Here is a 23,711-nt window from a genome sequence, read left to right on the forward strand (position 1 = left end):
TGGCGGGCAGCGCGCACTCCCAGGCTGCGAAGCCTCGCGAGACCGGGGCACATTAGGGTCGCTGGTGGTTAGGGGGTTCGCAGCCTGGCGTCCTCTCGTGCGCCTTTCGGTCCTGCAGCCCGACCCTCCGTTCGGCCTGCCTCTGGCCCACCGAGAGCGAAGGCTGAGTAAATGGCCGGCAGGAGTAGCGATGAGAATGAGGACCATCCGAAGGTTAAACGGCCTTGCGGGCGGCCTCCTGGCTCTAAAACTAGGCTCTCGGCAGCGGCTTAGGCCGCCCGGGGCGAAGCGGAGCACCCGGCTCCCGGCCGGACGCCTGTCATGAGGAGGCGGAGGGTCATGCTCCTGGAAGACAGCTTGAAAATTCTCGAGAAGCTGGAAGAAGGCGTGAGTAACACCGACGTGGGGCGCCTTCCTGGCGTTAATGAGGCAGCCGTGCGCTCCGTTAAGAAAAACGAGAAGGCCATCAAGGACAGCGTGGAGAATGTTTCGCCCATCTGCTCCTAAGTGCTGTGCATTCCCCGTGACGTTTACATCGAGATGGAGACCGAGTTAATCTTTTGGGTCGAGGATTAGACCGTAGAGGGGCATCTGACGATGAAGGCCATTTGGCCTGGCCAGACGCGTGTACAAGCAGCTGGTGGAGACCACTGGGAAGGGCAACCCAGACACCCTTCATGCGAGCAAGGGATGGTTTGAGAGGTGTAGAAATCGCTATAGTCTGCGAAATTTGAGGTTGATGGGGCAGGAAGAATCTTTAAATGCCCAGTCGGCACCCGAGTATTCCAAGCAACTCCGGAAACTGGTCAGATCTAGAGGCTTTGTACCTCAGCAGGTCTTCAACGCCGAGGAGATGAGCCTGTTTTGGAAGTCCTTGCCTTCGCGTACTTTTAGGGAAACAGACAAAAATCCGGAAAGCTTAGAGGAAGCTAAAGACACAAAATCCCTTATTTTTTTGTGCCAGTGCCGTAAGTGACAAAATGATAAAGCCGTTGCTGCTTTATAAAGACCCTGATCCCACTCGTCTTATGGAAAAAAAAAATAAAAAACGCCGTCTTGTTTTCTGGCGAGCCCTAACAATATGGTTAACAGCTGACTTCTTTTTGGATTGGTTTCGTAGTTGTTTTATCTATCAAACCTTGAGTTCTTTCACAGAAAAAAATCTTGAATTTAGAGTGTTACTGATTTGGACAGAGGTCCCAGTCACCCGGACTCATTCTTTGCTCATCCTACTGTTGATACTGTGTTATCTCCCTCTGGAAAGCACTAACTGCCTTCAGCACTTGGATCAGGGTATAATTGGAGCATTCAGGAGATATTACACCAAGCATATGTTTGACCACTTTACTGACTATTGAAAAGAACCCTTGCCTCACTTTGAAAGAAACATGGTAACAGTGAACATTGCTGAAGTTTTGGTAGTGATAAGAGGTGATGGATGATGTAAAACCAGCTGCTCTTAATAAAGTCTGGCGGAAACTTTGGGACAATATTGTGAATGATTATGCATGTTTCCCTAGAGCTAATTAAGTTGAAAAAAGTCATAGAGTCTGCAAAATGGATGCGCTTTAAATTCATCGATATTGATGAAAGTGAAATTAATGAGCTACTTCAGTTTCAAACTTTGGCAATAACAGAGTGTATCTATAGATGAGGAAGAACACAAGTCTCTGAAAGTAGACATAAAGATGAATCTAAGGAAATTAAATGCTGTTTTATACCAAGTGTGTAAGGACTATCATTTAGTCATTCAGCAAACATTTATTAAGCATAATCTGTGTGAGGCCCTGTGCTAAACTCTGGACATCTCAGGAAATCATCTCAGGATCTAAGGTAAAATGGTCATTAACAGTGGCTTTATTAATGTCACAGGTATAAAAGATCACAGTCTTGATTTACTTTAGTGGACTTTAAATAAAAAGGTTTTTTTTTTAGGACCACTTGGCCTCATTTTCTGTAACCCTGTTTTTTCCATACTTGCTAAATTCTTAATCTCAGATGGAGATTTTCTGAGTTAACCTTCTTTGGTAGTTGGCATGAGAGTACTTGCTCTAGAATTGCTGTCATGGCCTTACGTTTTATAAAGTACTCTTATATTAATCTACTCTATTAATTAATCCTCACTTTAGACCTATGAAGGAGATGCTAACTCTTCCTTTACCAAAAAAACCCCTCAAAAGCTCAGAGAGGTTAAGTAATTTGCCTGAGCCTGTGTAGCTGTTGATGTAAATGATAGGGCTAGGCCTACAGCCGACTTAAGACACTTTGCTAGGAAGTGTATTAGGCCTTTAAAAATTTATAGTCCCACAGAATGAGACAGACAGGTAAACAGGTAAATTAAACACAGGTTGTGAACTGGTGCCTGCAGGCCAGATTTGGCTAACATGTTTTGTATGGTCTGCCCAGTTTAAAACAATTTTGAATTGGTTTTCAGCATTTCCCACCACCCTACCCCTGCCTTTAAGGTGCTATTTACATAAAATACAGTTCGCCAATTTAAGTGTATAGCTTGTTGAATTTTTTAATGTTTGTGTAACCAGTACCACAATCAAGATATAGAACAGTTTCCTTGGCTTAAAGTTTACTTGTGCCCTTGTCCTACTCAATCCCTTCTCCTGCCCCGGAAATGTCATTTAATAATCAAGATATTTCACATTAAAAAGCTAGATTAAAAAATTGGAAACCCTGACGAAGTGGACTCTGCATCCCTGAAGGGCAATAGTCAATCATTAGCTTGCTTCTTTTTAAAATTTGTTTGCATCTCCCCATGGTTGATGTTAAATGCTGCAACAGAAATGTGTACAAAGTGCCTTAGGGGGAACAAAGGACTGTGGGACTAATTAACCTTGGGAAAGGCTGCACAGAGCAGCTGGCCTGGAAAGACGAAAGAGTTCATAGGGAGAGCAGTTGGGAGTAAGAGTGTTCTAAGCCAAGGAGGATTAGAAGGGAGATCCTGGGAGAAGGGGGTGACAGGGGAACAGGAAGGCAGCCACGTGTGTGTTTCATTTATTTGTTTTTGTTGGCGGGATGAGCCTCTATAAAGTGTAAGAGTTTTGTGTATCTGTATTAGTGTTTGTGGGCTGTTGTTTCTGAAGGTTTTATATATCTAAGAAACTTAGGTCTTTTTATCTCTGCATCTGTGGAGATTTTATGATTCGCGTGTGTGTGTGTATGTATGCGTTAGAATGGGAGGGGAAAATTAGTATTTTTATTTTTGCAGGGGTTGGAGGTTTGCATGTGGTGCTTGGGTTGCCCAGTGAAAATTTCTCCCTCTTTCCCCGCCCCCTCCTTCTGGCCTGGCTGGGACCTGGCTGGGCAGTGAGGCAGGCAGCAGGTGGTAAGGCGAGAGGGCTGTTCAGGCCCTTCGTGCCCGCCCATCAGCCAGCAACTCGGGCCCGAAGGTCCAATAGGCTGTACTGCTCAGTTACCGGCGACGCCATGGACAGGCTGGGCGCACGGTGCCCCCTGCCAGGCTGCCCGCGGCCCTCAGTCCTTATATGCCTCCTGGTGAGTGTTCCACCCTACTGTGAGTCCTCTCATCTCTAAACCTCCACCCTGGGATTGAGGAGAGAAGGTGCATTTGTCTTTACTCTTCCTGGGATTTTGAGCTGGAGGCAGGTAGGTAGGGGGTGGAAGGTAAAATCCTTGGGGGCACCACCCCTTGTCCTGGAGAATTGTGGCGTGGTTCTGAAGGTTACCAGCACCCCTTCACTCCCTGCCTTGTGAGGAGTGACCGGGCTGTGTTTCACTGCCAGGGTCATTGGGGTGATAAAGGGTGGCTGCTGGAAAGTTCACATCTACAAGTCATGTGATAGATCCTTTGTTGAGTACAGTTATTTCATTTTTCTGTATTTTTCTGGGGGCTTTGTTTTGTCGTCTATGAAATAATCTTAAAATGTTATGGTTGGAAGTCGCTACAGGGTACTTGCAGTGGTGCTGGTGGTTGTGGTGGGTGGGGAGGGGGAGTGAAAAGGAAAGCTGTAGGGGAGGGCCCGGTGCCCAGGGGTCTAGCCCAGCTCTGCTGCTCACTTCTTGGTGATTTCTTCCCCTCTCTGGCCCTTAATTTCCTCATGTGTAAGAGTTGGCATAAATCAGTAACTCTTAACCTTTTGGGGGCTATAGATTTTCTTTTCTTTTCTTGTCTTGTCTTGTGAAAATTCTGGATTTGCACCCAATGAAAATGTATAGATAAACACAGGTTTATCTATGTATTTACAGATAAACACATCTATAAGTGTATAGATAAATTAAAATGTTGCATTCAGTTTCTGAGTATTCACAGATTTTTAAAACCTAGATGGGTTACAAGTTTAGAACCACTAGGTGGTTTCTGAGGCCCCTTCTGCCTTAACAAACACTAAAGTCAACCATAACCTTTTAAAGGCTAGGTAGATACTCTAGGACAAAAAAAGGGGGAAGACAATGAATTATGAAATAACTAAAATATTTTAAAACAATGTAAAATTAGAAAAGGATAAAGACATAAATATGAAAATACTATAAAGACTTTAAAACTGAGAGTAAATATTTTTCCATTATAATGTTTGTATTAGGGAATTTGGTGATGTGTGTATTTTCCATCAATTTTGCATTCATGTAATATCATTTTCTAATAAACTGTAGTCCACCTTTGGTTCCAAACTGACCTTTCATGCTTCTGATTCTTTGTTGATAACATCCACAAACATTTCCCAAGCCCATGCTCCTTGTCAGGGGTTGTAAAGTGCTGGGAATACAGAAGTGAATGAAGCCAAAGAGCTCGTGTCCAATGCAGGAGACATATGTAAACAATGGTCTGTATTTCAGTGTGGATCGACGGTAGACTAAAAGGATGTTTAGCAGCAGTCCTGGCCTCTACACACTAGATGCCAGTGGCATCTCCCCCAAGTCATGACAATCAGAATTGTCTCTAGATGTTGCCAGATGTCCCAAGTTGACAGCTGCTGGATTAAGTGAAGCTCAAGTAACCCCACTATGTCAGTTCCTAGTCATGCTCCTTGCAGTTCTTCGAGAGCCCAGGTTGGGAGGCAGGAGTCTTGGACTCAAGTCTTGGTTCTGTCACAGAATTTGTGTGTTCTGCCTTAGTTACCTTATTTGTAAATGAAGGGTTAGCTTAGACAATACCTGAGGGCCCAAAATACCTCCTAGCATTTTGACTAAGAGTTCATACAAGAGGTTCAGTACATTTTAGGTGAGTTTATATTTAATCCTGTTAGCTCTGTGTTCCACTGATACTTGCTGGCTGCAGTGCCCTAGATCTTTTCCAGGAATGGCGTCTTTGGCTAGGGACAAGGCCGTTGCTCCTTTTGTTTGGAGTCTGTGCTGGAAGCCACCTTAGAGTCATGTAGTTGACCCCTCACAGTGTGGTAGTATGTCCAATTCTCTACCAAAAGCACTGTGGGTGACCAAGAAGCCCTACTTACTTCACAAGGCTGTTTATCCTCAGTATCAACATCTTGCTGATACACTAATTCACTAGCCTGCAAGTATTTGTGGAGAACCTGCTATGTGCCATGAACTGTGCTGGGGACACAGTGATGAGCAAAGCACAGTCCCTTCCTTTACTGGATTAATGATTATAAATTGTTTATCCTGTCTTGTTAGAATCCATGGCAGCTCTGAGGTAGGCAGTACAAATGTCATAATCTCCGATTTCTAGATAACATTTACAGAAGGGAGAGGAAGTAACAGGCCACGGGCAGTTAGCAGTAGGCTAACAGGCACTAGGATTTAAAGCCTGCTCTCTAGTGCCTTTATTTTTTCCCTATATAATCTAATTTAGTTGTCATTAAACACACAATAAAAGCTTCATTGAAAAGTCTGTTTGTTTTTTTTTTCTCGTGTGGTCACTGGTTTAGTTCAGAGGACCAGTATGCTGGATTGGAGGTGTTGGTGGAGGTAGTAGGAGGGAAGGAAAAACCCGCCCCAGACAGGCCTCTAGTCAAAGTGAAGCTGAAGACATAAAAACGCTACTTATGCCCTGCCAAGAAGTAGGAGCCAGGACCCGGGCAATAACATAGAAGGAATGGGAGGACAGAGGTTTATTTGAGCGAGACGCGAGCCCTGGGGTGGGAGGCAGGAGAAGCAAGCTCTTGTTCAGTCTTGCCTGAGTCGCAGTGGGACTCCTCGCAAGTTTCCTCGACCCCTATTAGTGACTCCATTGTGTCTCCCAAGCAGAGAACCCTGGAATGGAAGATGTCCTCCAGTTATTTTCATTCCCTCTTATTTTAAATGTTGATCATTAAAACAGTAAGGAACAATTGCATCTTGAATGTTTTTTCCTCTCACACTGTCACTGCCATTTTCTTAGCTCAGCATCTTAATGCTTTTTTCCTGGAACGTTGTAAAGGCCTTTTGAATAGACCTTCTGGTCACTCCCCATCCTCCTTCCTGTTACTCTGCTCAGATTGATCATATTATTACTCTCCTACTTAAACTTCCAACAGCACCTTGTCTCTTGAGTACAAACCCCAGACTCCTTAGCCTGAGCCTTTTCTTTATAGTTTTGGCCAGTCTCATTTCCTCCCAATCTCATATCCACAGACTAAGACCCATGCAGACTAGATAGCTCATCTGTTCCAAATACCTCTTGAGTTTGTACATACTATCATATCTCCCCCTCTTGTAATCCTACTTATCAGTTCCAACTTAGATGATATCTTTGAAGTCTTTTCCTGTCTCCATAGGTAGAGCCTTCCTCTTGGACCCCCAGCTCTCTGCCACAGTAGTACAAGTCACACTGCTTTAGAATTAGGCTTCCTTGTCCTCTAGACTCCCCATGGCACCCTGTACATACACAACTGAACGAAAGTGAAATTAATTCCCTAATATATCAATAGATGGTAAGAACCTATCATTCACAGCGATCTCCACAGGATGACAGCAGTTCAGTGGATGTCAGTTGGCATTACCTCTAGTAGCAGTTTTGCACAATAGGATTTCAGGTTATCAAGACTTGACTCCTAAGCTTTGCTTCACTAATTAAAAGCTGTATGATTTTTGAGCAAGTTTCTTGATTTTTGAGCCTCTCTTTTTCCATCTGCAAAATGCAGAGGAAAATATCTAGGCATGAAAACTTTAAGCACCAAAGCTCAACAGAGATCCCAGGAATTATTTTGTGGCTGGGAAATGGGGAAGGAAATATGATGCCCAGCCTTGGTTCCAGTCTGCTTGAGCTGGCAAATAGTGAATTGGCCATGCCACTGCTGATCTGCGCTTTTCTTTCCCCACTGTGCAGATCCTGACAGCTTCTTTCCTGACATACCCCATGCTCAGGACCCTTAGCCTGCAGCTCCACTCAGTTGTCACTGGCAGCTATGTCTCCGGCACTTACTCCATTGTCTTTGCCAACTGTCCCAACGAGCAGATTGCCAGAGATATTGCCAGGTATGGTGAAGGGGCTTAGGTGCTGCCGTGGGAGGCTTGGGGAGGAGCTACCAGGGTGCAGGTGGGTGGACATTCAGCTGGCTGGGGTACCTTAGTAACTGGTTTTCTGGGCATGAATTCTCCCCTTTGTCTGTGGCTGTCACCAGCCACTAGGACGATGTTTTTGCCTTTTGTCCAGAATTCCCACACTTACTGCTCTGCCTAGAGACAAACATCCCGTTACTGTTGCCTGGGCCATGGGAGGTTAGGGGGCCTACCTGTTCCTGCTGTGGCATTCCAACTCTTGACCTTGATGGTTGCCTCCAAGTTCCTGCATGCTCTGGTTCCCATCACCTCCAGATACAGACTGTTGCTCTCATCTCCTCTCTCTTTTGTCCCCCCAACTTCAAAAGGCACATTTGTTTACAAATGAACAGTATAAATGTAATAAGGAACAAAGGAAATAAAATAATAGACATATATATTTACATGGCAGGTATAGGGAAAACTTACCGTTCAATTCTTTAAATAAATACTTCTACAATCTAGAATTTGACAGTCAAAATTAGTTTCTAAGAGTAATTTTTTATCACCTCATGAAGAATTTTTAGGAGGGTCATCCTATGTGATTCAAACTATGACTATGTTAATGAAAAAATTACAATTTCATATTCAGAAGTGTCCAGGTTGCTGGAAGCCAAGTAAACCAGATCACTACCAATGTCTAAAAGATTCAGAGGCTCTTAGGAAGTCCCCTAAATGCTCCCGTGCTTGTCTCAGTGCTGCCTTTTATTCTTTAGGGCTTCCTCCTAGTTGCTGGTACATAAAGTGTTCTCCTTACCATGCAATGCCATGGCTAAGTAAGAAATATTTCCTGTCGTTTCTGGGGTCTGGTGTAAAAGGAAGGCTGCGGGGTGTGTGTTGGGGTGTGTGTTGTCCACCACTGACTGGGACTCTGAAGTGGGGTCTTAGGGGCTCTCTCCCCTCAGCTGTTCTGTTCAATATTTTTTATAGAAGAGAGGCAAACAGGTTTAGTTTCCAGGATTTGTAGGAGGAGAGTAAATGAATCCATGGTAGGGAGGGCCCCACAAGTGTTAGCTGGCAGGAACCCCAGCTTCAGCTGCAGAACTAGTTCTGGGACCAGGTCTTCAGCTCCAGTTCAGTGCTCTTTCTTCATTAGTGTTCTCTAGCGTTCGGTCTGCCGCCTCTCAGTTCTGGTTCCTGGCAGCGTTCTTAGATCTCATCATTGACAGACACACTCTAAACTGGAAAAATCTGTTGCTGGGGCTAGGGTAGAAACTTGAATGTTGAATCAGAAAGCCTAGATTCTAATGTCTTCTTTGCTGCCAACACCAGCATATGACCTTAGACAAGTCTTCCTTCTCTGGGCTTTGATTTCACACATAGAGAGAGAGAATTGGATTAGGCCAGGGTCACAGACACTAATGTCTGTAGACAGGCAGCTTAAGTGAGGGAGTGGGCTGGGGTGTAATGATGGAGAATGACAGTAGATGGCAACCCTCACTCTTCTCACATGTAGGGAGGAGAGAGCAGTGGAAGTTGACCTGAGAAGCATATGTCATGCCTCAAGGGAGTAGCCCTTGCTCAGCTCTAGCTAAGTGTGACCTCATAGGACTGCAGGTCCAATGTCATAAGTCTCATTTTTTGGTGAGAAGGCTAGATGATGTGTACGTTTTGAATGTGAAATACTCTGATAGTACAAATTGGTAACAAAGTCATGGCTTTTTTTTTAAATGCCACGTGAGCCAAACTGTGTATCTGGTCTGTGAGCTTCTGGTCTGTGACCTTTGCAATTCTGGAAGCCCTGGAAGTTCTGCATTTGTATCTCCTGCTTTACTCAGATGAGCATGAGGGCCTGAGCTCCCTGTCTGTGACCCACTGCTGGTCTTCAGTGTGTGTTTTATCCATCAGCTTGCATATTCGTTCACTCCTGTGCTCTCTCGCTCTCTCGTGCTCTCTCTTTTTTTTTTTTCCATAGGAACTTTTTGAATGACACAGTCCTCTATAGTTTTACAGTCTCTTACCAAAGGGCTGGTTGCTGTGATCAGTCACCAAGGACTTCATACTTCCAAAAAGACTGGAAAGGGCCTTTGAGGCACTGGATTATTTTTTTCTAGGTTTAACTCACTCCCTGTGTTTACATGTCACCTTTAGAACCAATGAAGTGCAATTTCTCACGCAGATCACTTGACTGAGCGAGCAAGACTTGCGGCCATTGCTTAGACAAATTTGTGCCATGTACCTCTCCTTACAGTCAGGGTTTACTCATCTCCTGGAATTTTCCAAGGGAGTAAGGGCGGTGGTAATACCAGATTCATGTGGAGCCTTAAATAGAGCCCTGTTCAGCCTGGAACTCTGGGGAAGAGAAAGTGGGTCAGTTCTCTTGGCAGCAGCTAAGAGAAGGAAGGAACAGTAAGCAGAGCTCCAGTGAGGTTTACTTGGCAGGGGCCAAGCACTTCAGAGAACCGAAGCTGGGTCCCCTCGGCTGCCTGAGGCTTGAGAGGAGTTTGTCAGGGTCTGCCTGAGTCCCAGGGCTTGAGGTTTTGATACTTGGGAACATTTCTTTGCATCCGTGATACTTGTGCTAGTTCAGGTGTGGTTTACTGTGTTCACCAGGGTTCTGCACAGGAATCAGACTGTCAGGAATTCCAACCTGTGGTCTCAGAAAAAAAAATTTTTTAGAGGTCTACAAAGGTGATGATTGTGCTCTAAGGGTTGTGGTAGAACCTTTACAAAAATAAAAGCAAAAAGAGCCTATATTTGCCAAAGACAAACACAGAACATGATGCCTTTTTTGGCTTTCCTTAGAGTTAATATCAGTTGTGTGTGGTCACACAGGTATCTACAGACCAGAAGCACTGAGTGTCAGCCCAATACATATCTGAGAAAGAAAAGGAGAAGAAGGTGGCATGATAAAAGGAGCTCTTGGTGGTGGAAAGGCTTGGAAACCACTGCCTGAACCAGTCCTCTCTTTGTACAGCAGGCACTCAGGTCGAGTGGGAGGGCTGTGCCTGTCTCGGAGAGGTGCTCAGATACCTGTTCCTGGAATGAAAGAAGGAACTTGTGTAAGGTCACACAGCCATCCTACTGCAGGGCTGAAGTGGAGTCCACATCTTCTTGTTCTCCATCCAGGGTTAATAGATTCTCATTCCCCAAGCAGGCTGGGCCTGTCCTCAAAACTGCCTTCCCATAACTGCTTCCCTGCTTGTCTCCCCACCCAAGGAGGGACTTATAAACAACTCTGTCTTCAGTGGTTCTGTGCATGGTAGTCTGTGCACGTACCGGGTTGGTCTGAGTGGGGAGGGGCCCTCTAAATAGTTACCTACTTAGGCTCAGATTTCCTGGGTAATTCCCAGGAACTCCTGCCCCCCAACCCTTCTCGGGACACTTGGACACCAGTGACTGTCACTCTGTCTCTTTACTTTAGGGCTGTCCTGGATAAGAAGCTGGCTGCATCTGTGAACATCCTGCCTAAGGCATCCTCACTGTGAGTTTTGCTATGGCCAGAGGAGGGGTGTGGGAGTGCTAGGTCAGGTCGTGGCCGGTGGAAAGAGCACTGAACTAATGCGGAGTTGTCAAAGAACAACTCAGAGGCATCTAATTCATCAGTAGTTCACTATCAATTTGTATTCAGAGGAAATCAACTAGTGGGTTTATGTCATCCAACAAAAGCAAAAACAGGCTATGTTTAGAGAAGGGGAAAAAACCTACAAATTACGAGCAATGAGTCTTGTTTGCACATTCTTTGTTTAAATCAATTAGCTTGATGTTACCAAAGAAGTCAGACTGGACATTCCATTCCTGACTAAGCCCACTGGGGATATCAAAGAATATAATTTCTGTTGCTTTTGAATTCTCTGGAAAGCTTTGAGAGTTCGGCATACATGACAGACTATTTCTGTGCACTGTCTGCCTTTCATTTCATCAACTCGTTTACTTGGGCCTGGTCTACACCATTTCCCTCATCAAAATATTTCCACATCCCAGTGCTAGCATGCAGGATTTGTCTTGTACCTCATTTTCTCTGATCATCCTGTTTCTCATCTCCTTTCTCCTCTGATGAAAGAGAGAGAGAAGAGAAATAATGCCTACTCTTGAGGTCAGAGCAGAAAAGTGCCGTGTAACGAAGGCTTTCTCCGGCCCCGCAGTACCATTCCCTCACACCATCTGTAGCTGTGGCTCCCACATTTGGCCATGCTTTAGATTCCTGAGCTCCATCCTGGATCTGTTCAGTCTCTAAAGATGGGGCTTGAGTCTCTGAATTTTTAAAAAGTTGTATTGGTATTCATATAAGCCAGTCTGGGAGCCAGTGCTTGGGAACTAGAACAGAATTTTAGCCTAATGTTCCCCTCCTGTGTTCATCCTTCCTTATAATTCATCCTTTCACCACAGCTTTGTGAGACAGATAAAGCCAATGCTTGAGTTGTCTTAGATTTGCCCTGGGTCAGCGTAGATATTCTCAGGTCAGATTTCTTTCCCTTCCCATGATGCTGTTCTCATGACTCTTTTTTGAACATTGTCACTGAATTTGTTTTTCATTTTTGGACTTGTTTCCATGTCTTATAAGGCTCGCTTCTTCCTTGAATCCTCCTTAGCTTATTTAGTTTATTCATTGGTGGGCACTCAGCTCTGAGAGTCAGTGGTAAAAATAGCACCAGTTCAGAGGATGGGGAGGTGCCTGGAAGTCATGAGTGTAGGATGAGCATTGAAAGAACTGGAGATGCCCAGTTTGGAGGAGAGAACATACAGGAGTTTCCGCAGGGCTGTCCTGAACTGGGCCTTCACGTGGAAGCTGGGGAAACAACTTGGTGGCAAATTGGCACACCGTAAAATAAACCATCTCATGTGAAAACCTTCCAGGCAGATGGACTTCTTCAAGAGATGGTGAGCCTCTCACCTCCAGGAATGTTAAGGCAATGCTAGAATGTTTGAACTAGATGACCTGTAAGGCTTGACCAACTCCACAGTTTTTTATATGGGCTTGGAAAGATTTTGAAGTTTCCACCTTCGTAAATCACCTAATTGGGCCAGGCTTAATTCACTGAGCTCATCTTGTGAGCATAATTTTTTTTGTTCTCTTCTCCAGGTACTTTTGGAATGGAGAAATAGAAGAGGCCACTGAGATCCTGTTGGTGAGTGAGGATGGGAGGAAGGGGCCTTGATGGGGGAAGAGCGAGACCAAGGCCTTTTCCCCAGGTTCCAATTAAAAATTAGCAAAGATCAACTGATGAAGGTTCTTGCCCCACATAAGATGCCCTAGGTTCATTTGTGAGCTAGTGATAGGGCCTGGGGACCCGGAGGAATGCTGCTTTCTGCACGGTCAGCTGAGTGAGCAGCTGCAGAGCTGGGGCTGAGGTCCTAAAGCAGTGCTTTTTTTCTTTTTTCATTTACAGCTAATAAAGACGAAGACTTCCAAGGTCCATACGCTGTCCAGCTACATCAGGTAGTACTGCCATCTCCTCCCAGCCAGGGGCGTGCTGGGGACCAAGTGAATGAGCTTGAAAAGCAGGAGACCCAGAGCCTAGTCACCAGCCTCCATGTGACCCTGGGTATGGCCCTGTCCCTCAAGAGTCTCCATCTGTAAAGAGTTAAACCAGTGGTTCTTAAAATTTTGGTCTCAGGATCCCTTTACACTTATGGAAATTGTTGAGGACCCAAAAGAGCTTTGTTTATGTGGGTTATATAAAAGTTTACTGTATTAGAAATTAAAACTAAGAAATTTTTAAATTATGTGTTTTTAGCTCATTTAAAATACAGTATTACCTATTAACATAAATACAGGCATACCTTGGAGATATTGCGGGTTTGGTTCCAGACGACTGCAGTAAAGTGAGTGACATGAATTTTTTGGCTTCCCAGTGCATATAAAAGTTATGTTTACACTCTACTGTAGTCTTACTCAGTATGTAATAAATAGCATTATGTCTAAAAAAAAGTAACAAATTACTACCTTAATTTAAAAATACAAAACAAAAAACAATTACAGTAGTAACATCAAAGATCACCATAACAAATATAATAATTAAGAAAAAGTTTGAACTATTGAGAGAATTAGCAGCATGTGACACAGAGACAGGAAGTGAGCAAATGCTACTGGAGAAATGGCGTCAGTAGACTTACTCGACCCAGGTTACCATAAGCCTTCAATTTGTAAAAAACGCAGTATCTGCAGTGAAGTGAAGTGCAACAAAATGAGGTATGCCTGTAATGCGTTTTTATGGAAAGTAGCCATGTTTTCCAAAAAACTGGAAAGAATGGCATCATTTTACATTTTTGCAGAATCTGGCTTAATAAGACAGCTGAGTTGCCTCAAAAGCATCTTTAAGTATTAAGACACTTTTAAGCTCATGGTGATAAATTCAAGTTTTCCAAACTTCTAATTTTTGTGTAAAAACATGAATTTTTTGATCGGCAATAAATGATGTAAATTGTCTTCATTTGAGTGGTGGGCCCACTTTGTTCTTATTTGGGAAAATGCCTAATACTCAAACCGGAGTAACCTTAATTTGTAAAAGTGACAGACAAATGATGGTTACTTGGGCTTGAGAGTAAAAACTTGAGAGTGTTCTGTGGGGGAAGAAAGTCTAGCTTCTGTCTCAATCAGAGTTTTAGACGACCTTGCTCTTAGGTACATAGCAGAAGCGCCTTTGTACGATTCCCATTTTGTCACACAGAATATTAAAAAGATGTACTCAAGGGTCAAACTTTAATGAAAATAGTAATTCTTTACCACGTTATCAAGGATGCTCTTGCATTTTTAAATGCAGGTGTGTGGTGGTGAAGAACACAGTGACAGCTGCTACAGTGTGGTGCCCTTGTCCTGACGCATGCTGTGGTGCCACCAGTCTTACCCATCACTGCTTTTGCACCATCAGTGCAAATGTCAACATAGTAAAGAGATAAATAACAAATGAGTACTATTATGAAAATAGTTTTGGCCTCATGGACCTCCCGAAAGAGGCTTGGAATTCCCCAGGGGTCAGTGGACGTCACCTTGAGAACCACTGGTCTAAATCCTTATTTATTATTCAAAGTGTGGTTTTTGGAATAACTGGCATCACCTGGAAGCTTGCGAGAAATACAGAATCTCACACTAACCCCAAACCTACTGAATCAAACTACAGTGTAGTAAGGTGATTCCTGTGCACTAAAAGCTTGAGACTTGCTGGTCTAAAGCAGTGATTCTTAATGCTGGCCATGTGCTATAGCCACATGGAGACGTTTTTCAAATTATCAGTTTAGGCTCCACCTCAGATTCTGACTTAATTTATCTGGAATGGGTATGAAGTAATGAGTATGAAGTATGGTGTTCTTCAAATCTTGACTTTCCTGTGCAGCCAGAGATGTGAGTCACCATTTATTTGGATGATAAAACCTTTTCCCGTCACTTCTTAGGGAACCAGGAAGGACTCTGGAGTTACATGATGATACCAGCTCTCAGATCTAGTGGTAGAAAAGGCCCTCATGTTACCACTAGAGCACAGATGTGGGAATAGGGCACCTTTGGTAGAACCAGCACTCTTGAGAAATTACAGCCTGACTGGTGAGGGAACAACTTCGAGGTTAAGAGCATGAGTGCCAGAGCTTGACCTCCAGGGTCAAATCCTGGCTCCTCTGTTTGCTGGTTGTAGCGTAAATGCATGTGTGTTACTTGAGCCTTGCTGTGCCTCAGTTGCCCCGTCTACAGGGTGGGGACCATACGAGCACCTTGGCTTGCTATGCATACTGGAATGAATTACGTAAAGTACACACGTGAGGTGCTGCGTTAGTGGCAGCTCTTACTACTAAAGCATTATAAACATGTCTCCTTCAGTATGTCTGAATAGTATTCTGATAGTATTGAGACATACATACACTGAATTCTGTATGTCTGCTTTTAAAAACACATACAGGTCTAGGTGTCCATGAAATAAGTTAAGAAAATTCATTATCCTCAGGCACTGAAAATTATCCAACTTCCTCCTAATGTTTAAGCACCTATCCAAACACGTGTTGTGATTAGGACCACCTCATGAGAGCCTTGCAGTGCCTAATTCAGCAAAAAGGAGGCAGAGGCTCATTATCTCTATTTGACAGATGGGACGGAGGCCCAAGGCCTTATGTTTCTTTGCTTTGGAAAGCGAAGAGAACTTGCATTGTGTGTCAAAGACCAGGTGAAAGAAACAGGGAGGAGGAGATTCCTGTGGGTTTGGATGGTCAAGGAAGAGCCCTCGGGAAAGGTCAGAGGTTGAGTTGAGCCTTAAGAAACAGAGAGGTGTTTGGTTAATCAGCAGCAGCAGGGAGAGCTTTCTAGGTGGAGAAGAGAATACAGAGGTACGGGGGGTGGTTTGGGGAGGGCACAGTGATGAGTTGCGACAGTGATAAAGACAGCAGCTAACATTTAGTGATGCATGCAGTGCCAGCCAGTGCACCAGGTAAGTGCTTATACACCTTGTCCCATTTTATCCTCAGCAGTCCAATCATGTGGGTACTATTTCTATCCCCTCTTTTGTAGGAACTTTAGGGAATTAAGTGATTTGTCCATGCTTACGTAGCTAAGAGGTGGCAGACTGAATTTGAACCCGTGTCTGTGAGACTCTCAAGCCGTCTGGCCTAACTGATCACTTGGTGACAGGTGGGTCACAGGCTCAGGAGTGGTGAGCTGTGGGGCTGGACAGGTGGCTACAGGCAGATTGCAGCAGGCCTTAAGTGAGGCTGGCCAGTTGGGTTTTATCGCATAGGCTGATTGCAATTCTAGGCATTCACAGGGCTCTGCTTTCTTTCCAAAGGTTGATGCATCCTTTTGAAATCCCAGAGATCTTCAGTCTTCCCATGGACCGAGGAGATGCACACTATTTAAAGTGGCTGGAGGAGGGCATGAAGGAGGAATGAGTGGGGGCTTTTTGTGCACCCTGCTGGCAGCCTTGAGCCTTCAGCAGCTGTACCATGGGGGAAGAGAGGCTTATGTCTGCCTCGCAGTGTCGCCATGCTTTTGTCAGCACAGAGGAGCTGAGTCACTTTTGGAGGATGAAGGTCTGAGGCTCCTGAGGCTGGAAGAGGACACTGGGCCATTCAGGCTGAACAAGAACCCAGTGGAACTTGTCTCCGAGTGTGTCATGCTTGAAGGTGGCCAGGGGTGGGATGATGATGATTGTGTGTAGGGGCCAAGGGGAAGTGGCAGTGAGGGTGATATTTGTCATCTGCAGTCACTGAGCCAATGTCGAGTGCCTAGTATGTAATTACTCTGCTTCTCATGAGGGGTGGACCTGAGGACCTGTTCACTCAGGAGTGTGGGAGGAATGCCACTTTCTAGGGGAACTGGAAGTACTTTATCCAAAAGGATGAATTGCTAATGGAATTTCAAGGCCAAGCAGAATTAGCTCTCCTGGCTAAAGATGGTGTTTGTTACTCCTGGGTCCTGAGGACGTGGGGCTGGGAGTGGGCTTCATGAGTGCATTCAGAACCGGGGAACAGCAGGGCTGAGACACAGCCTCTCGGGTTGGGAGTGGTCTTGACTCTTTCTTGGCCTGAGTGTGGCAGACATCAGCAGGTTCTGGTGCCTTGCTCAGTGGCGACGTAGATTCTGAGCCCACCCTGCTAACCTTTCCACTTGAGCGCTGAAACTGAGCATCCCCGAGAAGGAAAGAACCCTCAGGAACTGCTAGACCTGGTGTTGTTCAGACTTGGTCCACAGAGCCCAGGGGCTGACAGAAGGCACCCTAGGGGCTACCTGGGTGTGGCAGTAAGAGTTGGGACCCCCACTCACACCTCAGCCAGTGCACTTGTGCTTTTATTATTTGTGTATGTAGAGCTAAGTGTGTGTGTGTTTGTTTGATAAAGGTTTGTAAGCCAGTGGCCTGAGTCAGTCTCTATTTTGTAGATTATAAAGGAAGCTGAACTGCACCGAGGCCCAGAAGCGGGGACCTGTTGGGTTACAAACAGTACAGCCAAGGCTGCTCGCCCTGGTGCTCTCTGCCTGCTGCACGGGTGTCGGGTGGACGAGGGCAGGGAGGGCAGAGCCCCGTGGGGTGAGAAGAGAGACTTGACCAAGGCCCCCTCCGTGGCTCTGGCACAGGGTAGCTGCACTCTGCAGATACCGTGGGCAGTGTGGGTAGTAGCCTGGGTCTTTCTTCCTAGAGGGAAGGGTGTGGGAGGGGGGTTGCCAAGCTCTAGTTCTGACACCTTCTGTGCTTCTTGGACCTTAGTTTCTCCAAATATAAAATGAGGGAGGACCTCCAAGGGCCCTTGTGTGAAGACCTTGTAGGGACTTCAGGCTGAGCCCCTTCCAAAGGTCCAGAGGATCCTTTTATGATAGCCAGTGAGGATTCTGGTGGGCTGCCTCAGGAGAACAAAGAGAATGATAGTGGTGATGTCCTTTTCTTATGACAGGTGTTTCTGGTACATGTGAAAATCTTGTGTAAAGTAAACCTTACTGAAAATGTACTGGGGACCCCAGATGGACTGCCTGTGTTGCTTTCAGGATAAAGTCCAATTTCTTGGTCTGGCTTTCAAGGCCCTTTATAGCCTTGCCGCAGATCTCCTTCTCCATCTTTACCTTCCACCTCCCTCTCCTGCCCTGGCAAGTGGGTGAGTCCAGTATGCTGTGCTGTTACCCTCCTGCCTGAGCGCCCTTCTGCACAAACGCTTGTGAAATCTGGTGGCTCCTTTGCAAAGGCTGGCGTCCCCAGTTGGAAGGAGTCTCTCCTGCCTGGTGTCCTTGTGCATCACAGTCTCCTGTTTCTAGATGTGAGCTGCTCGAGGTGAGGGGGCATGTTTGAATCTATTTGGTCGTTTGCACAGGGTTTGGCAAATACTTCCCAAATTGATGTTTCAAGCATTTGAATAAAACTTTCTTGATAGTCCAGTTACTTTCTTGGCAAAATCCAGCTTTTTTCCCTTGAACTTTCTTAAAGTAGAACTTATTCCAAAGGAGATTTTTCTTTCTATCTTTGGCCTTCACTGGGTCATTTTCTGTGCTGACTGTGCATTGAAAACTGTTCCTTGGTGGCCTTCCTTTGCCTCAGTGTCACAATTGACTATAGGAAATGGGAGAGGAGAGGGAAAAAACACCTGCTTAAACCATCAGCTCTCTCTACCAGGTTCTTTCCTAGGTTCTTAACATCATTTTATCCTTATAACTCAATGTTACGCTCATTTTGCAGATGAAACCTGAGATCAGAGAGCAGGAGATAAAAGATGCTTAAAATAAGTGGCAGAGCTAGGCTCTGAACCCGGGTCTCTGGTTCTGAATCGGATGCTCTTACTGCCTCTTTCAAAGAGGTTGGATGTATCCCTTTGTAGGCCAAAGACCCAGAGAACCTGCTCTAGCCAACTCTAAAGGAAGAGTTACTAGTTCCTCAGACTTCCCTGGGGTAAGTTGGCATATTGCACTGTTTACTTCTCCCCACAGATCTGGAGGTTGGCGATAGCATCTTCCTTATACAGATGAGGGAACAGATTTTGAGGCGCTTCATGATTCTCAGGGTCTGTGTGACTCCAGCTCACATGGTTTGTCCACTCTACCACACTGTCCTCCCAGAATGATGCTGTGAGACCTGGGGCTGGGACGTAGACTAGGCTTTCCACGTGGGAATTCCTTCCTGGCATTTCTCAGGAAATGTAAGGGTTTTTTTGAACCCAGAATTCCTGGGAAAACCAGTTGAGAAAATGAGAAAAAGTATTAAAATTACCCATGAATACTGAAGCTTAAAACCATGGAGATGTTATTGATTTGAAGGAATCCATCTTCATCAAATAAAAAACAAGAGCAAGAAGTGCTCCCGCACAGGAGTGAAGGTTCGGAGAACCAGGCAGGAGCGTGTGGGAGGGAAGTGGTGCTGCCCTCTCGTCAGGTGTGCCTGTGATCGCTGCCATGTCGTGAAGGCGTGTCTAGTCCCGTCTGCAAGGACCAGCGGGAGGCATTCTTGCAAATAAGGTAAGTTTCTAGACACAGTATACTTTCTACAAATCCTGTCAGCCTAGTTCCAAGAAATAAGCTTTGGAAACAAAATAAATTCTTAATCTGGCAATTTTGACACAAGATTCTGTGTACTCTTAACCTTGTTAGGATATATTTGAATGTGTTATTTGAATACCATCCGATAACATTCCCTGGTGTTTTCCAGTATTTATTCCTTGGGGGCTGCAGTTCTTTGTAGATACTGCTGAGCTTAATGTTCCTCTTTGTTAAACAATTTTTTTCCCCAGATACCTATAATAATGAGGAAAAAGTATAAAGAATGTTTGAAGTAGTTTAAGGGTAACTTATGATTTGGGGAATTTGTGAGAATCCTGATTTCTTGGTCCTGAATTCCAAAGGTGGAGATTTGTTGTGTTTGTAAACACTAACCTTGACTACACGGTAGCAGGCCCTCCAGCCTGGGGAGGACCACCGACCTCGGGGGGCCTGTAGGGCTGTTCCACGGGAGCTTGGACTGGAGCCTGGGTCCCTGGCGCTGTTCACTTTTCATCTCACTCCATTGATTTCAGCCCAGAGAGTGATCCCACCCCTACTCCTCCCCACCTCAGCTCCAGTTGTGGTTTTGTTCCAAGAGCACTTACAAGGTTGAAGCAGGAGGTGTGGTAGGGTAAGTGGGAACCATATAATGAAGATTTTTAAGGGCAGACATTAACACTTGGTGGGGTGGGGGGTCTGGGGTGTGGTCAACAGGCTATGCTAAGCCCTGAAAACACAGGGTTCAGTTGAACCCATGGCCTTCACTTCCCTGTAGCTTTTTCCTGTCCCTTCATGTTGCTTCTTTTTCTCCAAACTGCCCTCAATTTAGAGAAGTTTATGTAAAGTAATAATCTATCACATTTGTATGTGAGAGGGTTCCCCCAACATCCCTCAACAGCAGGGATTCTCTCTGGCATGTGGAGGGCGAGGAACTGAAGCAAAGGAAACTGAGAGAGCTAGTGCAGGTGGCAGCCAGCAGAGATGGGGCCAGGGTGCACCTCGGGTCACAGCTGTGTGCCTGTGCGCAGAGTCAGGGCTTACAGTGCCTGTACTGAAGCATCTTCCTAGGGTCCCATCCTAAGTTCATTCCCCATCTTTCTCTTCTCTCTGACTCTCAGCTAATGTTTTTTACCCCCATGAGTCAGGTATTCAGTAGAAAAATGTTCCAAGTCTTCCTGGTGGTAAGGGTGAGTATTGCTGAGACAATGTGGGAGGCGGCGGTAGGAGTGGCGTGGTGGCCAGAGAGGATGGGGCCCAGGCATTCCTCCTCACCTTTCGGGAGACCTAGACGAGGGACCAGAGCTAATTCCTCTTGGTACCCAACAGCTGATAGCTCACTAGGGGAATGATAAGCAGATTTTGAAAAGGCAGCTTTAAATTGTAGATCAGACACATTAATTATAATTTTAATATAACAAATGTTACTAAAAGCAGCAATTCAAAACCATAAATCTTTTTGAAGGTGCACAGGGTTATGATAAGGTCAGTTGGCAGTAATGCAGCTGTTACCAGGTATGAATGAAATGCTGGAGTGTGGAGTCGGGGGGGACCTTGCCAGGCCGTATGCTGATCTCCAGAGGGGAAGACACCCTCTCCCTCTCTCCCCCTCTTGTAAGCCCAGAGCCTCTGGAGCTTGAGCAGAGGAGGCGCAGAAGCTCCAACAGGCTTTGCCCATCCTGTGCTCTCAGCCTGGAAAGCTGCTGAGGAAGCACGGGAGGCCTGGGGGGTTGTTAGCTCTCTGGAGCAGGCAGGAAGCCACCAGCTGGACCCCAGGTCTCACCCCCCAGCTGGACTGGGCACTGCCTTCTCAGCTCCCCTTCCACCTGGCCCCAGCTTGGGGTCTTCAGTGGCAGCAGCTGTGGGGCTGAGAAGGGAGAGAACTGGGCCCAACCAGCTGGTCTCTGCCTAGACTGCTGGGAAGCAGAGGGAAGTCGTGGGCTGTGTGCAGGAGGTGAGGTCCCAGTTGAAAGGCACTGTTGGAGCTGAGGTTGGAGGCAAGGGGCATCTGAACTATCTCAGGGACCCTTGAGTGCTCACAGAAGGGGAGGGAGGCCAGCCTATTAATAGGAAAACCAGCTCCAGGCCTGCTGCCCCCCACCCCCGCCATTGTCCATCCGCCTTCGCCTTACAGCTGGCAGCCTCCAAAACCCAGCCAAGCTGAAGGCCACAGCAGCAGCTGGCAAGGCTGGTCCCCATCTGGTGCACCCCTGCCCCAGTCAAGGCACTTATTATTTTCCAATCAAGTGAGTCAGTTTCTAATACCTCTGGAAGCAGCAAAAATGAGTCGTCTCCTCCCCCTCCCATTTTTGGTCTCCCTCCAGATGGATCTGAGTTTCAAATGTCGATTCTAAGAACTGTGTTTATACTCCCACTGACCAAAGGCTTCCCTTTGAGAGGACTGAATGACTCAAGCCCTTTAAAAATCCCAGCCTGCCCCCAAAATGATTGTCAGTTTCAGGCAGGGCAGGGGCTAAGAGGGTATGAGTTCCCTACACTTCCCTCTGGGGTCAGAGCTGCTTCGTAGGCAGGAGCCAGACTTTCACATTTAGTTGCAGCATGTGGCCCCCGGGAAGAGGGCCAGGGAAAGCCAGGGGCAGGAGCCAGGCTGGCAGGGGGTGGAGGGGTGGGGGTTGCGGAACGTGTGGCTGTGTGTGTGGTGTGTGTACGCCTGCTGAGCTGGAACAGGACACGGCTTCCTTTCCTCCCCTCACTTCCTCTCCCCGTCCCTTCGGTCTGCAAGGCCAGGTCCAGCTCCATGGTAACAGAGAGAGGGTGTGGCCAGGGAAGGGAAGACTTCTGGGTTCTCAGAAGCTGACACTGCAGCCTTCATTCTTGGCCATAATCATTGGGCTCTGGTGCTGGTGCCTTCTGAAGCAGGGACCCGGCCTCTTTACTCCTCAGATCCTGAGAGCCCAGGGTCCCTGCCACACAGGCTTTCTCAGAGGCCTTCTTCCACCCTCACCACCTCTTCCCCAAGCCAGGAGGAGTGGCAGGAAGTTGAGAGAGAGGGTCCTCAAGGCATCCTCGTGCCCACCTTCACCCAGCCTTTCTCCAAGGTTTATGTTCTCATTATGTGGTTCCTGGGATGGATCAGGTGTGCAAACTGGGTGTATAAATACACACCCAAAAGGGATGAGAGAGAGAGACACTGGACACACTGGGGACAAAGACAGACTCGGGCCTCAGGAACAGGCCACAGAGCCAGCAGGACACTAGTTCAGAGGAATAGGTCAACAGTTTGAGGGCGTGTGTAGACACGGAGCCATAGCCAGTGGGACCTCAGAGATACAGGCAGAGGGGTGGTGAGCCCGAGGAGGCCCGCGCGCAGGCCGGGCCCAGCCGAGAGGCACAGGCCCGGGCCTGGCGGGCAGGCGGGGCTTTGGCCAGGCACTTGCAGCTCTGTCTTGCTTCCCTCCCCCACCCCAGCCTGGAGAGACCTGGGGAGCCTGTGGTGTCCACTGTCTCTCCTTTGGTTTCCAGGGCTCCTGGCATCCCCTGGGGGCTGGTCAGTAAGGAGTGGTCCCTTCCCACTCCACCAGGTACTGAACCTTGCCCTCAGGTGTGACCCTCCGAGCCAACACCTGGTACTTCTCCCCACAGGCTAACCGCCCAGCTGCACCAAAATAGTTGGTGATGGATGACTTGAGGTGGGACAAGGACGAGTCATCCTCACTGATGCTCTCAAATGTGTGGCTATCGATGCCCTCATCTGGCCGCTCAGCACCCGAGGCCCCCTCTGCACTGCTGTCCGAGGGGCAGCGTCCACCCAGCTCGGCCGCCCGCCGCTTTGCCCGCAGTGGCATGTACGCTTTGGCCGCCAGCTTCCTCTTGCGGCTGCCCACTGTCCGTCTGTATCGGAAGGGGAAGAGGAGAAAGATGGGAATGAGATGGGATAAGCCACACAAGTGCCTCTCCCTGAGCACTCCTGGGCACCAGGCCCTGGGCACAGATTGTCTCCCTGGATCCTCACAACAGCCCCAAGGAGGCTCCTGAGGAGAAAACACCAGCTGGGGAGTGGCAGAGCCAGGATTCAAACCTAGGTGTGTCCAGCCCCAAAACCACGTTCTTTGTGTTTAGGAGCTCAGCACTGCACAAGTCCAGCGGCACCGTTCTGCAGCCACGCAGTGCAGAGGCCCTGCTTACACTGCCTAACCCTTCACTTGGACTTGCCTGTAGCCAAGTGAGTCAGGAGTAGGGATGGGGTTTGTAGCAGGTGAGTCAGATTAGGGTAAGGACAGACACCTGGATTGGAGACAGACGTATGTGCCCCAACACACAGGAACAGAAAGAGGCAGAGGGCGTAGAGAAACACACAGAAGGGGAGGTACACATTCACAGATGCCTAGAAACAGAAACCAAGACCTGAAGTGCTCCTGAGAACCCAAGAAAT

At 46.8% G+C, this 23,711-nt stretch overlaps 2 protein-coding genes across 9 annotated transcripts in view; one reads left to right on the forward strand and one right to left on the reverse strand.

Annotated features, from left to right (window-relative positions):
• Window positions 1-34: 34 nt before the first annotated feature.
• On the forward strand, window positions 35-18,233 carry LOC102511268 (protein CutA homolog). 4 transcript variants are annotated; one of them, XR_004319452.1, is made up of 6 exons: window positions 35-3,507; window positions 7,238-7,386; window positions 10,814-10,873; window positions 12,473-12,518; window positions 12,780-12,935; window positions 16,155-18,233. XR_004319452.1 is itself a non-coding variant. In XM_014565270.2 (6 exons), the coding sequence occupies exons 2-6, from the start codon at window positions 7,268-7,270 to the stop codon at window positions 16,255-16,257; spliced, it is 378 nt and encodes a 125-aa protein (XP_014420756.1). In that variant the 5' UTR covers window positions 35-3,618; window positions 7,238-7,267; the 3' UTR covers window positions 16,258-18,233. The 4 variants fall into 4 exon arrangements, 3 of the variants coding, with proteins under 3 accessions (XP_014420756.1, XP_006191865.2, XP_014420757.1); XM_014565270.2 differs by having other exon boundaries at window positions 35-3,618; window positions 12,780-12,829; XM_006191803.3 differs by having other exon boundaries at window positions 12,780-12,829.
• Window positions 18,234-20,693: 2,460 nt separating this feature from the next.
• PHF19 (PHD finger protein 19) overlaps window positions 20,694-23,711 on the reverse strand; it is a 35,553-nt gene continuing 32,535 nt past the window's right edge. For 4 of the 5 annotated variants that reach the window (XM_032478321.1, XM_032478323.1, XM_032478320.1 and 1 more), the window contains one exon: window positions 20,694-23,170. In XM_032478321.1, coding sequence (XP_032334212.1) covers window positions 22,828-23,170 — 343 coding nt within the window. In that variant the 3' untranslated portion in view covers window positions 20,694-22,827. The remainder of the gene's footprint in view (window positions 23,171-23,711) is intronic. The other variant, XR_004319453.1, reaches the window with a different exon arrangement.

Source organism: Camelus ferus, chromosome 4, assembly GCF_009834535.1.
Source record: "Camelus ferus isolate YT-003-E chromosome 4, BCGSAC_Cfer_1.0, whole genome shotgun sequence".
NCBI lineage: Eukaryota > Metazoa > Chordata > Mammalia > Artiodactyla > Camelidae > Camelus > Camelus ferus.